General features: G+C 38.0%; 1 protein-coding gene across 1 annotated transcript; it reads right to left on the minus strand.

Moving 5' to 3' along the window:
• Positions 1-6,800: 6,800 nt before the first annotated feature.
• Positions 6,801-10,017, minus strand: LOC131771848 (E3 ubiquitin-protein ligase TRIM71-like). Its single transcript, XM_059087712.2, has one exon. The coding sequence runs from the start codon at positions 10,015-10,017 to the stop codon at positions 7,771-7,773; it is 2,247 nt and encodes a 748-aa protein (XP_058943695.2). The 3' UTR covers positions 6,801-7,770.
• Positions 10,018-16,035: the final 6,018 nt, after the last annotated feature.

The following is a 16,035-nucleotide window of genomic DNA, read 5'->3' on the forward strand; positions in this document are numbered from 1 at the left end:
TTTGAGAAAAGGCCGCATTAAATTCCCTTGTGTCTCGTTGGAGTGTGCCGTTCGAATTTAGTTTTTGTGAAGGAAAGACCAGATTTACACACGCCATTGCAGCAAACAAACGAGCGAACTCTCACAACTTCAAAATAAAAAAGTTGAATTTACTCACAATTACTTTCCTCGCCGTTTACTTAATGAACAGAGGTAAATCTTCGTACATGAATGAATCGTCGATGAGAGTGAATAATACTTTCCGTTAGATTATTGACTGATTTTGAAGAAAACATTGTCGTGACAGTCCTTGCCAAACTAGTTCCGTTGTTTTTCAAATGCTCTTATGCTTTTTTTTTTCTTACGCGCTCTCTAATTGACAGGTGTCAGATTGTGACAGATACTTGTAAAAATAATGTTTCAAAGTTTGTTTGGAAGCCTTTTAAATCACCTTTATCGTTACGGAAATGAAAATGTTTCGCTGAGGCATCTCTCTTTAATTTGCTTCACCTCTATTTTAACTACCATTTACTCGCTCAAAAATTGTTCAGTTTATGGAAGATCTTGCCGTATTAACAGCCCTAAATCATTCGGGTTCTTTCGGAGAGAATTTCGTCAAGTTTAAAAACAATAAATATGTTATTTACCGGCTAAGGGTCGGTCCGTATGGTGAAAAACTGTGACCTCGGTCTTGAAAATGCTGCCCTCGGCCTACGGCCTCGGGCAGTATTTTCAAGACCTCGGTCACAGTTTTTCACCATACGGACCTCCCAGCCGGCAAATAACATATATATATCTAGCACCATGCCGAAAAGAGCACAACGCATTAGTTATGTTTAGAAAGTTACCCAATGTTTGTCATGCAAGATCACCCTTCAGCCATATCAACAAGTGTTACTTTTGACCTAAACACAGATTGCGGCTGGAGCATCATTGCACCCAGTGGTTGAATACGATAATTGAGCAGAAATCCGTCTTCCTTAAATTAAACTTAGCTGTTTTTCGTCCCCCCTTCCCTCACTTTTTGAGACAGTAGTTATCGTTTTGTTTGAGTGGATTTTTTTTTACTCCTTGTTACCCAAATCTAAATGGTTTCGGCTAAAATAAATTTGGGAACTTTCGAATTACCTCAGTCACGTTAAAAAAAAACTTAGGAAATGCCAGGTTGTGAAATTGATCAGAATAAAGGCAAGATGAAATGAACGCAAAATACCTATCTTTACTATGTAATCACACGGTTATCTGTACTCCGTTTAACCAAAAGCGATTACGCCGAAAATATCTACGTACTGAATTATGAAACAGTGCATATGAGCACTTTCCGTAACTTTTTACTAAAGTTGCAAAATCCTACGCTATTTCCCGGCTATATAAAGACGACAAAATCTTACTCTAAAACTAAATAAGATAAGAGTGTCTGAAAGAAACCATTTGAAAAGTAAACTCCAAACGTGTCACGTCATGTCAAGCATCGAAGCTTCCAGGTAAGCAGACGTACAACTCGTAGCAGATTTTTTAAGAAGAGTACGAATATCCCCATGTGGAGTCAGGTGCAACCATGATAGTATTGGTTCTTCGCAAAGAGAATGTTAATTGAAGAGAAAATCTTCAACATTTCGGTCTGTGCCAAATGGAGTGCAAGAAAGAATATAACGTTGGTGTTTATTCTAACCTTGAAGAGAGTTTACTTGCAAGTTTTCTGCGCGTGCCAAAAAGAGTGCTGCGAGATGTAGTGCTAAACTTAAAGCAAGTATTACGTTACATAATGTTAACAGGAAAAGGTCTTTACCTGCAAATTTTCTCTCCGTGCCGAATAGAGTACGAGAAAGAAGAAGACAGTAATAGTCATTCCAAATTACAAAGATGTTATCTGCAGAATTTCTGTGCGAGTACGAGAATTGAGGAAAATTTTACGTGGCATAATTCTACAGGAAAAGATGTTCACATGCAGGTTTGCTACCCGTGTCGAATAGAGTGCGAGAAAGAAAAGAGAGTAGTAGTCATTCTTATTTGAAAAGCAAAATTACATATAGGCTTTTTGTGAGTGCCAAACAGAGATGAATTGCAAGACTTGGGACAAGTCTTCATAATATAAATATTAGTAGAAGAGGAGATTATATGCAGGTTTTCTGTGCGTGCAAAATAGGGTGCAAGAAAGAAAGAAAAAATGGTTGTAGTCATTTTCACCTGCAAAGATTTTATATGCTTATTTTCTCTCCATGTCGAATAGAGTGTCAGAAAGAATAAGAAATTAGTAGTCATTCCTACTAGAAAAGACTTGCATATTTTCTCTCCATGCCGAACAGAGTGCCACAGAGAATAAGAAAGTAGTTACCTAATAAAATGTTACAAGCAAAGTTTATTATGCGTGCCGACTAGAATGCGAGAAGCAAATATCACGTGACAATACGTTAACATATACATACAGACTTTCCATGCGTGCTAAATAGGATGCCAGAAAGAGTACGAGAGTAGTAGTCACTCTATCATGAAAAGTGTTTCCATCCATGCAATGTTGGGGTATGCAGAACTCTTGCAGAAAAAAAAATACAACAGGGAGAGGGATATGTGTGCGCCACACCTGGAGAAATGAACTTTTGGTTAAACCGATACTATATATGAGTTTTCTTTCCACAGATACATTTTGGAGGTGCTTGCTGAGGAAGTGATGACATTCCTAATCATGGATAGGGAAGGCTGTGATTATAGTTGAGCGACAGGGAAGCATTTGCTGAGGAAAAGCCGTTGAACGCGGTTTACGTGGGAAAATGGGACGAGCTCCCCAGAGTAAACACCCACCAGTGCCAGATAGATATCGAGGGAGAGTTACTAAGGAAAAATGAAAATATATTTGGAGACCAAGACAAGTTCTTTCCTCGTTTTGAAAAGAATGTGCGCAGAGGATCACCAGCAAATAACTGACGGGGTTCTCGATACCTCTAAACAACTTGATTTAGTTCTATAAGTAAAACCAGGTTAATTGCTGGTGTGCTGTTAAGTAATAAGTATTCTGATATCCTTAGTACGCAAATTAATCTAAACAAGACGTAATGGGAGAGAGAGGTATTTTTAGTTTGTAAATAATTGCCTAAATGATCACTTTCTTCCCTTCTTCAAACTTTTGTAAACTGTGGATATTATTTCTATGTTAGCTTTTCGTAACATTTGTATTATCTCTCCCTTAAAAGATTTTTCGTTTACCGCACAGAGCCATTTACAATAAACATATAATATTTTCATTATAAGATCTCGCTGTCGTTGTTGCTCTGTTGGAAAAATTGTCGCCATCTAGATAAAAACAAAGCAGCCTGAGTATTAACTAAGCTGGGTTAGAATATGTACACTCTAAGGAGCTCAAGTTACGCACCGTTACACATTGAGTGCGAGACTCACGCAAACAAATTATTTCTCATGTTCTTAGGTTGAAATTGTTTTTCTGATTTAAAACTATTGATTCTGAGATAACAAACTGCTGCTTGACAGTAAGGTGCCTGAGAAATAACCAGTAGTTATCTTTGTAAATATGATGTAATCCTTGTTCCCTTTGTACTGGCTTCAAACACTTTCCAGCAGCTGAAACTCTTGCTTAGAGCAAAGGCATGCATGTCTTAGCTACTCCATTTTTTCACAATTTTCCAATGGAGTATTCCTCCATTCTCCCTCAGCAGGGTGATGCCTGCACTGTCACAGTCAAATGCTAAGTAGTCTAGAATCTTACTCTTTGTCGCCAAAATAACCTGGAAAGCTGTTTTTGACATGCAAAGAAATCTCCTGTGTACTGTCAAGATCAGCGATGTCAAAGGTATCCAGTGACAAGAAAGGGTTTATCATAAACAAATTACAAAAACAAAACTTTGGACTTAAACTTACTGAGCAACTCTTCACACCCTTAAACATCAGTATGCATATTCTCCAAACTGTTCTTTACATGTTACCTAAGGTGCTGACAAGGAGAATTTGTTTAACAATAAAGAGAAAGAAAGAACTTCTTCAGTTGATGATCATTTCCTTTATTCTCATGACCTTAAAGTTTGATTCAGGGGTGACATTGTAAGGAGAGATCAGATGTTACATGTAGTTACCTTTCGGGGTAAAGTAAAAGTACCCCACAGAAAAGTCAGAGCAAATAAGATCGCAATGGACTTATTATAACCAACAATGATGACGACACTCTGATAATAATGGTGTTGGTTTAACCCTTTAACTCCCAAGATCTGATTGTTAATTTTCCCCTCTACCTGCCACACATTTCCTTGTCGTGTTTTGTAGGTTTTGGATGTTAGATCAAAGTAACACTTCTTCCTGATAAGTTTGAATATTCTCATTACATGTTTGTTGGATAATAAGTGGATATTATGAGGTAAAGTTATATGTTCATCACTTGTGGGAGTTTCTATTGTTTTACATCAATTTGTAACGTATCCCTCTAAAAGTGTTATTTGCTGCGGTTCTAACAAGAGCAGCAAATTATTGTTTTCAAGGTTATAACTTTTCGACAGTTTTCATGTAGACATGGGAATAAAATGGCGGGATTTTACTAAGGCAAATCACTCTAAGCTGACATCGCTGCTGGCATTGGTGCTTTCTTCTACAATACATTTCTTTTAATTTACACCAATTTTCTTTGCGTGCATTTCAGTTTGATTATAGGTGGTGCGTAATGTATTTACAGTTTGTATTTATATACGTTAGTTCAACCTCTTTACCTCGAGGTTCATGTTCAGTGTCTGTCTCTGCATTCGGGAGGGTACAGGTTTCCTCCTCAGATGGAAAGGGGGGTTTTCCTGACCGGCAGCAGGCACAGATCTGTAAATTACACCAGTGATCATAAAACTGTACTCCAGAGTTTGCTGTCAACATTGTAATTTTTTCTTGTTGCTGCCTTTGCAGTATTTATGTGATGGTATAAATAAACGTGGACTGATGCTTGCTTTACGCTGAGCCTCTATCCAGTACAGATGTCAGTTTTCCTATTTCACAATGAGCAATTCACTGTTCCGATTGTCCACTATTTTGAAAATAGGGAATAGAGAAAACGCGACTATTATATCTCATCCTTTGACAGTTTCCATAGATTATCCAGAAAAAAGATTACAAGAAAACACAACGTATAAGCTAGAGGGTATAATCTTGAGAAAAAAAAGTCTCTTAACAATTTACAAGGAACGCAGAAGCAATAAAAAGGCAGGATTGCAAGTTAGAGTTTGGGAGGTGCAGTAAGAACAAGGAGCATGCCAATAAAAAGCATAACACACTGGGTTTGTGCCATACAAACAACCTCAAACCCTGTGATAAGGTCATGGACTGCCTACTGGTGAGCTTGGTGCTGTCCCTGTATCTGTGTACAGTTGGTTTGTAATCTGTTGAAGTTCTTTAATTCCCTGAAATGATCTTTCATACTTGTGTTGGACAAGAGATCGGTAAAAATGCACAGCAAACCATACCAAAACAATGCATACAGGTACTAATACCACAGAAGCAGCCACTGCCGCAGGCTCACTGTGATTGTAAAACTTCACCCAACAGAGTATTGCAATCTCTGCTAAAAAGAGAAGTGTTCCAAGACCAGTTGAGAAAATCCATACAATTTCTAACATTATGGATGTTTCAAAACGAAAAGAAGTAAAGACATCGTTCATTTTCCATAGATGTCTCAAACAAATAAACATAATCAGACATCTCCTTTCAAAGATTCACTTATTAATAAAACATAGGATATGCTGCTCTTAAAGACAAGCACCACTACTATTTGAAAATTTCGTGTTGAATACCGCTAATATTAAAAGAAACGAGAAAAGTTCCAATCAACGGGATGTACTTTCTTGTAGGAGAACAATTTCCCATGATTTGCTTGCTTTGAAGAGAAAACGGATGAAGTTACTGCGATATCAGCCTGAAAAAACAATGTAATCTTTGATGGGGCTTAAACCTACTTTCGAGTCATTTGTAATCGAAGCCTTTTGATTTCGTAAAATGCAATTTTAAAATGTCATCATTTTGACTTTCAGTCCACAAGTCAATCGAGTATATAAGCTAAATTTAGGCCGTCCAGTTTTTACATGAAATGATCCTGAACTTACAGATCATCTAACTTTATCATGATTGCGTGTAATAGCTAACGTCCTTGCAGGCATGAACTAGAATATTATTAGAATATTTGCTGAAACAACGGAAGAGATGTTTTTGACCTGTTACAGTGCAGCTGACTAAACCACACTTCATGTCGTAGAAAAGTGACGAAAGAAGTGACCAACCCTTCAGCTTTATAGGATTTTCCGCTCAGAATGTGACCTGTATAGTATTGACCGCTCGGGAAAAAGCAGGAATGACGACATGCATTACCATCAAAATACAATCATATCGATTTTTAACTCTATATATTATCTAACGCTGACGCGGGGAAAATCCAGACATGTCTATATATATTGGATACTCACTTGGGCTTCGAACCGCAATTGGTTAAACTTAGCTTTAAGTCTTAAATTTAAATATTCCAGTTTTGGCCGATGGCTCATCAACTCGGTGATACAGGAAATGAAAGGCGCTGATGTCGAACGTTTCTTGAACGCTACCAAATGTTTACTTTTGCACTCAGACTTGGGAAATGACACACGATAATCCAATCAATGTAGCAACACAGAAGTTTTTAATCCATGAAACTTCGTTTTCTCAGGATTGTTCAGACCCCCTTCCGTGATTCGATGAAACAGGCCAAGCAATTAAAGAGGCCAAATTTATTGGTAACAACATTATAAATGTTACAGTGCTAACAGCTAAATTTAAATCTTCAAAAGAGCTACATATGTTTCACATGTGCGAACTTGATCATCCCATTATGATTAAAATTAGGTCTAATAAACGACAATTGGTCATTTAGGTGAAAGGATTGTGTTAGCCGGTGATTAAGCAGTATTAAAAAATTAGAAAAGCACAAGAGTAATAGATATGAAATATGTCAGAATAATAACAGGAAGTGCTCTCAATAAACTAATATTACACCAATCTTATCTTAGTATTGTAAAAGAAATTGAGATCTAACTAAGCCCAAATTATTTAAAACAAGGCACAACGTTCTCAGGCAATTTACAGTAATAGAAAGAAGTTTTGAGTTTGTAAAGTTCAATTATCCCAAACTTAAAGAGTTTTATACAAATACAAACAAATCCAGTAGCACTGCATAAGATGCCTACGTGCAGCTAGAAAGTTTCAATATTGATTGATTTTGATTCACTACCTGACTTTTTCAGTTTTTCTGTTTTCTTTTCTATTCACGTTACTGAAAATTATAAATGATAGAATTATTACTTGTTGACTCAAACTCTCCTAAGTAGAGAAACAATTCCGTGCTACTCTCGATTAAATGTCAAAAGCCTGTTGGCAAAAACGACTAACACAGCAACAAAATCAGAAAAAATCCATTCCCTAACCACTACCTTTTACCTTGGAGTTCAACAATCAATCTCAAAGAGTACATAATGAATCACCAAATCGAGCCTTGTAAACATCCTTTTACAAATTATCAAACTGAATTCTTCTTTTTAAGAAAAAAACTAATGTAGTCAACAAACCATTATGATATTAATACTTAACTCTTTGGATACAGAGCCATGTCCATTGAAAATCGTTTGTGCGTGTAATCTTCTTAGCTACAATTGGAGCGCACGTTGCAAAACATTGTTAAAAATTCAAGTTTCAACCTACAAATGTGACAAGCTTTCACATGAGTCAATAAAATGTTTAAAGAATCGAAAGATTAGTGATGCTACTATTATAACACTTCATAACATGCGGCTACTCAAATATCTGAACCCGATGATTGTGAAAGTCAGTAAGAACTATCCTACCATCACTGAGGACTGCTAAAGAAGATGGTCCAATAAATTGTCCTATCTTTTCTCCTTCTGAGCCAAATTTTCCTAGAAACTTTCCATTCACCTCAAACACCTGAATTCTATTATTGTCTGCATCACAGACCATCAGGTGCTCAGCTTTGTTAATTGACAAATGATAAGGTCTATTGAACTCTCCGTCCCCTGTTCCATACTTTCCAAATTTGTAAAGAAAATGTCCAGCTTTGTCAAAAACTTTGATACAGTGTTCCGTAAAGTCTGACGCTATAAGATATTCCTTATACTGGATACAGTGAATGGGTGCAGAAAGAGAACCCTCAGAGCCTATACTACGGAGAAACTGGCCGTTACGGGAAAATAACTTAATTTTCTTATTTTCGGTATCAGCTACAATACAATTTCCGTCACTACCGATGGATATTCCGTAAGGACAGCTGAGTTGGTGATCAAGATTTCCCTCTCCACCAAACTTGCTCAGAAACTCCCCCTGCCCACTAAAAAGTTGAATTCGATGATTAGCTGTATCTGCTATGAAGATGATTCCGTTTTCATTACCGATTGCAACCCCTATAGGCGAGTCAAACTCTCCCTCTTTATCCCCCCTAGACCCAAATGATCTTAAGTAAGTTCCATCACTACTGAATACCTGGACCCTGTTGTTACAACTGTCAGTGATTACAATTTCATCGCGTTTGTTCACTGCTACTCCCCAGGGATATGTAAAATCTTCCTTGGCCGCACCATGTTTTCCGAAGGATAACACGGGCCTGTACTGTCTGGGTTTTACTTCAGCAGCAAAGGGACTGTTTCGAATGTGCTCACCATTGACCTTCACAGACACACCGTATTTTCCGGTTTCTTTCGCAAAATAGCCGATCTTGTAGCTACCATCTTTGTTATCCTGGACTCGTGTCTCCGTTGCACAGTCATGGCCATCCTGATTTTTGATCTCCACTGTTACATAGTCACGTTCTTCATAACATTGTTCTCCTTTAGCATTTCTTGTTGTCAACATTATGTTTGCTTCTAGTCCAACGGTCGGCTCGCTGATTCCTTCTCCGGAGGCGCTCGACTCAGTTGGACTAGTAGGAAGAACTTTCACAAAGCCAATTCTGTCAGTCCATACATGATCAAACAATCTTTGATTTCTTACAAATCCAAAATCTGCAATGCTTCGATTGCCAATGGGAGGATAGGCTGACTCAACTTGACCCTGAAATGTTACTTCTCGAATTTTGTTTGATTGTATGATTTCAGCGCTAATATTCCGTTGCAGAATTGCCTCAGTAGCTTCGATGCCTGTTTCAGTTATTTTCACTTGGTTTTCAATCTCACTTCTTTGTATCTTCAGGCGATGTATGGACTCTGCAGCTCTGTTGTCTAAGTCATCAAAGGTTTCTTGCTTTTGTGCCTCGATAACCGCCATCATACTGTCAACAAACTGTTGCACGCTTTTCTTTACGCTGGCGACATGTTCTTGAATTTTGGCGCAGTCCGAGTCAAGTCGAGCAATTTCTCGCCTTTTCTTCAATACTGTTTTCTTCTGTTTCTCGATCGCAGACTTCGCAAGTAATTTTCGATCATCTGCAGCTTCTTTCAAAAGCATCTTGGCGTGACCGTCATGAGTAGTGGCAACACACGAATGGCAAATTGCAACACAGCAATCTTTGCAGAAAAACTCCAATTCCTTACCCTCGTGGCCGCGGCTGCGACAAAATACCGGTCGCTTCAAAACATTCTCAAAATCTTGGTCTTTAAAGTCTTTGAGCGCTAATGCACGGTGTTCCTTATTCGCTTTTATTCCATTGTGAAGACTGATGCAGTTAGCCTCGCACCAGAAAGCACAACATTGAAAGCAGTAAAAGCTTTGGGAGCTGCTCTCTTCGCAATTTCCACACCTGACTTCAGTAGCATTGCACTCTTTGATGGCCAACACGTCAAGGAGACTGTTGATGCGAAAGTTGGTTGGAAGATCCTCAAGATTTCCACTTCTAGGAACATGAATCTCTTTCCGACATTCAGGGCATGCGATGATATCGTGGCGGCCACTCGTTCTAAGAATCCCGTTCAAACAATGCAGGCAAAAGACATGTAAACACGGCAGCGTTTTCGGATCAGCGAATGTGTTCATACACACAGAACAGGAGACCTCTTCATGAAGATTGTTTAGTAAGGTTTTGATATCCATGGCAAGATTCGGAGATAGGGAAAAATTACGGCAGAGAGAAAAGTTAAAAGCGAAACTACTTCAAGCCACCTCAAGCGGAAGAGAATCTTAAAATCACTCTTCAAAAACTCATTTATAATTCATAAGCCCATTAACCTATCAAATGGTAGATAATACATCACGTGCAGTGACTTTATATCGATAAACCTAAGCATGTGACTTATGAATATTAATTAATTATCAACACAGAAACTGACACAACAAATGGTGGGAACATATTTAATGTTCTTTCAACAAATTTCACACAGTAAATTTACTTTTGTACCAAAATTAATAGTACAGTTGTGAAATGCACATCTGGAAAAATTCTCTATTCCATTAGTACTGTAATCTGGTAAAGGCATATTAGACAATACATCATCTGAAACTTCGAATTCAAGATCATGTTTTTCTCGTATGCTAATTTCTAACGTTCACAAAAGCATAATTGTCATGAACTCTCTTGACACACGCTTTTCCAAGAATGTTTTTGAAGCCGTTCAAAAAACTCGCAGCACGTGTTTTATCGGGTCAAAAACGCCTCGTGGTTTTAAACCCGATAAAACACTCCTGCTCGTTTTTTAAACATTACATAAAATCTGACCAATGAGGTAGCGTTATTGGGCATGTTTTGACGTACTGCTGACTTCTTGGGGCCTTAGTGACAGGATCAGTATTTCCTACACAGGAAAAAAAACATTGATGACTATCTCCTTAAATTACTAATCGTTTGCGGTTCGCCATACTTTCGTATCTAGACATCTTTTAAGGCACTGCGCCAGGTAATCAGCCGATTGTGGCCCGTAAACGGTCCGATGATGTTACAAGGAGGTAAGAGAGTGTAAACTGAAAGAAGGTAATAAGTTGCGATCAATGAGCAGTGATGAAAGGTATTAAGTAAACACTTCATGGAGTTTACGGTCGATGGAACCTGTGATAATAACCCGTGATAATAACCCATGTAATAATTTTTTTTTTTTGGTTGTTTCATTGGAAGATCACTTCACGAGGTCTGATGGATATGTTCAGGTTTTCAAGTCAATTGAGCAACGTCTATACAATTCTTTAGATTCTCTTAGATCAGAAAAGAGGCAAGAGGTGTGCAATACTAAGCTACGGCGAACCTGTGCGCAACTGATAAGTGCAGAGGCAAGACCGTAATTTATGGGCAGAAAGCTGCCTGAAAGGAAAGACTTTCTGAAAGGAAAGAGAGTAGTAGTCATTCTTATTTGAAAAGCAAAATTACATATAGGCTTTTTGTGAGTGCCAAACAGAGATGAAGTGCAAGACTTGGGACAAGTCTTCATGATATAAATATTAGTAGAAGAGGAGATTATATGCAGATTTTCTGTGCGTGCCAAATAGAGTGCGAGAAAGAAAGAAAAAATGGTTGTAGTCATTTTCACCTGCAAAGATTTTATATGCATATTTTCTCTCAATGTCGTATAGAGTACCAGAGAGAATAAGAAATTAGTAGTCATTCCTACTAGAAAGATTTTATATACATATTTTCTCTCCAGGTCGAATAGAGTGCCAGAAAGAATAAGAAATCAGTAGTCATTCCTACTAGAAAAGACTTGCATATTTTCTCTCCATGCCGAACAGAGTGCCACAGAGAATAAGAAAGTAGTTACCTAATAAAATGTTACAAGCAAAGTTTATTATGCGTGCCGACTAGAGTATGAGAAGCAAATATCACGTGACATTACGTTAACATATACATACAGACTTTCCATGCGTGCTACTAAGAGGATGCCAGAAAGAGTAGGAGAGTGGTAGTCACTCTGTCATGAAAAGTGTTTCAATCCATGCAATGTTGGGGTCTGCAGGACTCTTGCAGAAAAAAAAATACAACAGGGAGAGAGATATGTGTTCGCCACACCTGGAGAAATGAACTTTTGGTTAAACCGATACTATATATGAGTTTTCTTTCCACAGATACATTTTGGAGGTGCTTGCTGAGGAAGTGATGACATTTCTAATCATGGATAGGGAAGGCTGTGATTATAGTTGAGCGACAGGGAAGCATTTGCTGAGGAAAAGCTGTTGAACACGGTTTACGTGGGAAAATGGGACGAGCTCCCCAGAGTAAACACCCACCAGTGCCAGATAGATATCGAGGGAGAGTTACAAAGGAAAAATGAAAATATATTTGGAGACCAAGACAAGTTCTTTCCTCGTTTTGAAAAGAATGTGCGCAGAGGATCACCAGCAAATAACTGACGGGGTTCTCGATACCTCTAAACAACTTGATTTAGTTCTATAAGTAAAACCAGGTTAATTGCGGGTGTGCTGTTAAGTAATAAGTATTCTGATATTGTTAGTACGCAAATTCATCTAAACAAGACGAAATGGGAGAGAGAGGTGTTTTTAGTATGTAAATAATTGCCTAAATGATCACTTTCTTCCCTTCTTCAAACTTTTGTAAACTGTGGATATTATTTCTATGTTAGCTTTTCGTAACATTTGTATTATCTCTCCCTTAAAAGATTTTTCGTTTACCGCACAGAGCCATTTACAATAATCATATAATATTTTCATTATAAGATCTCGCTGTCGTTATTGCTCTGTTGGAAAAATTGTCGCCATCTAGATGAAAACAAAGCAGCCTGAGTATTAACTAAGCTGGGTTAGAATATGCACACTCTAAGGAGCTCAAGTTACGCACCGTTACACATTGAGTGCGATTCTCACGCAAACAAATTATTTCTCATGTTCTTAGGTTGAAATTGTTTTTTCTGATTTAAAACTATTGATTCTGAGATAACAAACTGCTGCTTGACAGTAAGGTACCTGAGAAATAACCAGTAGTTATCTTTGTAAATATGATGTAATCCTTGTTCCCTTTGTACTGGCTTCAAACACTTTCCAGCAGCTGAAACTCTTGGTTAGAGCAAAGGAATGCATGTCTTAGCTACCCCATTTTTTCACAATTTTCCAATGGAGTATTCCTCCATTCTCCCTCAGCAGGGTGATGCCTGCACTGTCACAGTCAAATGCTAAGTAGTCTAGAATCTTACTCTTTGTCGGCAAAATCACCTGGAAAGCTGTTAACATGCAAAGAAATCTTCTGTGTACTGTCAAGATCAGCGATGTCAAAGGTGTCCAGTGACAAGAAAGGGTTTATCATAAACAAATTACAAAAACAAAACTTTGGACTTAAACTTACTGAGCAACTCTTCACACCCTTAAACATCAGTATGCATATTCTCCAAACTGTTCTTTACATGTTTCCTAAGGTGCTGACAAGGAGAATTTGTTTAACAATAAAGAGAAAGAAAGAACTTCTTCAGTTGATGATCATTTCCTTTATTCTCATGACCCTAATGTTTGATTCAGGGGTGACATTGTAAGGAGAGATCAGATGTTACATGTAGTTACCTTTCGGGGTAAAGTAAAAGTACCCCACAGAAAAGTCAGAGCAAATAAGATCGCAATGGACTTATTATAACCAACAATGATGACGACACTCTGATAATAATGGTGGTGGTTTAACCATTTAACTCCCAAGATCTGATTGTTAATTTTCCCCTCTACCTGCCACACATTTCCTTGTCGTGTTTTGTAGGTTTTGGATGTTAGATCAAAGTAACACTTCTTCCTGATAAGTTTGAATATTCTCATTACATGTTTGTTGGATAATAAGTGGATATTATGAGGTAAAGTAATATGTTCATCACTTGTGGGAGTTTCTATTGTTTTACATCAATTTGTAACGTATCCCTCTAAAAGTGTTATTTGCTGCGGTTCTAACAAGAGCAGCAAATTATTGTTTTCAAGGTTATAACTTTTCGACAGTTGTCATGTAGACATGGGAATAAAATGGCGGGATTTTACTAAGGCAAATCACTCTAAGCTGACATCGCTGCTGGCATTGGTGCTTTCTTCTACAATACATTTCTTTTAATTTACACCAATTTTCTTTGCGTGCATTTCAGTTTGATTGTAGGTGGTGCGTAATGTATTTACAGTTTGTATTTATATACGTTAGTTCAACCTCTTTACCTCGAGGTTCATGTTCAGTGTCTGTCTCTGCATTCGGGAGGGTACAGGTTTCCTCCTCAGATGGAAAGGGGGTTTTTCCTGACGGGCAGCTGGCACACATCTGTAAATTACACCAGTGATCATTAAACTGTACTCCAGAGTTTGCTGTCACCATTGTAATTTTTTCTTGTTGCTGCCTTTGCGGTATTTATGTGATTGTATTTCACGTGTGTTGATATAGCCAATCAGCTGCTGACACGTCACCCGCCTTTGGCGCCACTCGGTCAGGTTGATGACTGAACGGCAAAGCCTTCACGATTCTCAATACAAGATAGTTTGTCGGAACTTTCTCGGATTGTGGCGGTTAAATCGCTAAAAAAATCCGTATCGCTGACAGACAGTGAAGTTCAAACTTTCCTGGAAGGGGAAAATAAACAATGTACCAAAAGAAAAACCGAAAGTTAAGTATTCAGTGGCTTTGGTGTTGGCATTTCTCGCGGCTGAGAATGAAAATCGTCAACTGGAAGGTCTGCCACTGGCCGACTTTGGCCGTTTACCTGAAAGACTTTTTCTGTCGGTGAGGACAAAGTCAATAAATGAGAATTTTGTAAATTGAAAATTACGACCATTGTTGTTTTTGTAATCATGATTCAACGCATTTTTCCATCTTAAGAGTCAGCGCCAACGCACTCTACGATTGTTATTTGGGGATCGTCGATTTCATTTATTTTCATTCATTAATTAAGTCAGCTTGTCAGTAAAGGGCTCTTGGGTTTATATGATAAACAAAATAATACATAATTAATTGTAGATATGGAATTTCTCTTCTCGTGTTCAACGCGACATCTTACTCGTTCGCTGCGCTCACTCGTGAGCTATCGAGTTGAACACCCAAAGAGAAATTCTGCATCTACACGCGCCCATGTATTATTCTCTATTTATTACATGGTCACGGGTTCCATTTACCGTAAATTCCATTAGGTGTTTTGTAAATTCAATGTAAAGTGCGAAATTTTTTCATGTTGATTTTTTCACGTGTTCAAAGTTTATTATTTAGGTCTTGCGAGCCAACGTTTTTACTTATTGTTTCATTAGCACCTTTTTCCTTTCGTTGTTTTTATCGCCACTTTATTTCCGCCCTATTGCTACATCGCATAATTTATCGATATATTTAGATATGTATCACCAATACGCCTGTGTTCTTGTTTTCGCGCTAAGCGCAGTTCAATAGCGTACCGCTGTGTTTAGTTTGTCTTTCTCCTTTTTCCATTTTTTGGCCACAGCATTTTGCAGTATCAATGTTGGTCTTGCCTGTGGCCGTAATAATGTAAGTGTTTTATGGTCTTCTTTCCGTCGTGTTGTTTGTTATTTCTTTTTATCAAATATTAAGAAACTTATGTATTTGTTTATTATTTTAGTTTCAACTTACGTCATTTGACCGTTGAGGAGTTAAACTCATTGCTTTTGTTTCTACACGACGTGGAGTAATTCATTCCGTGGCCACAAATTTCATTTTCCCATAGTGCATGCAGTTTCATGTTTACGCAATACCTTTCATCACTGTTGATAGATCGCAAGTTATTTCCTTCTTTCGGTTTGTTATCTCTTGCTTCCTTGAAACATTTATTTTACACTTTACAGAATCGTACCTTTCCCTTCAACGGACCGTTTACGGGCCACAGTCGGCTGATTACCTGACGCGGCGCCCTAACCTTTAACTCCCAGAAGTGATTAACACGTAACTTCTCCCCATCATATCCATACATTATCCAGCCACATGCAATGAGAATATTCAAACTTATCAGGTAGGCGTTGGTGGTCCTGATCTAACACCAAATTCTCGTGACTTATTTACAAGGAAATGTGGGGCAGCTAGAGGAGAGAACAGATATAGTCAGATTCTGATTTTATGAATAATTTTAAGATTCTTCCGCTTGAGGTGGCTTGAGGTGGCTTGGTGGTTTCGCTTTTAACTTTTCTCGCTGTCGTAATTTTTCTCTATCTCCGAATCTTGCC

Source organism: Pocillopora verrucosa, chromosome 2 (assembly GCF_036669915.1).
Source record: "Pocillopora verrucosa isolate sample1 chromosome 2, ASM3666991v2, whole genome shotgun sequence".
Lineage (NCBI taxonomy): Eukaryota > Metazoa > Cnidaria > Anthozoa > Scleractinia > Pocilloporidae > Pocillopora > Pocillopora verrucosa.

Coding starts and splice junctions, on each gene's coding strand:
- LOC131771848 (XM_059087712.2), bottom strand. CDS start 10,017: ATGGATATCAAAACCTTACTAAACAATCTTCATGAAGAGGTCTCCTGT.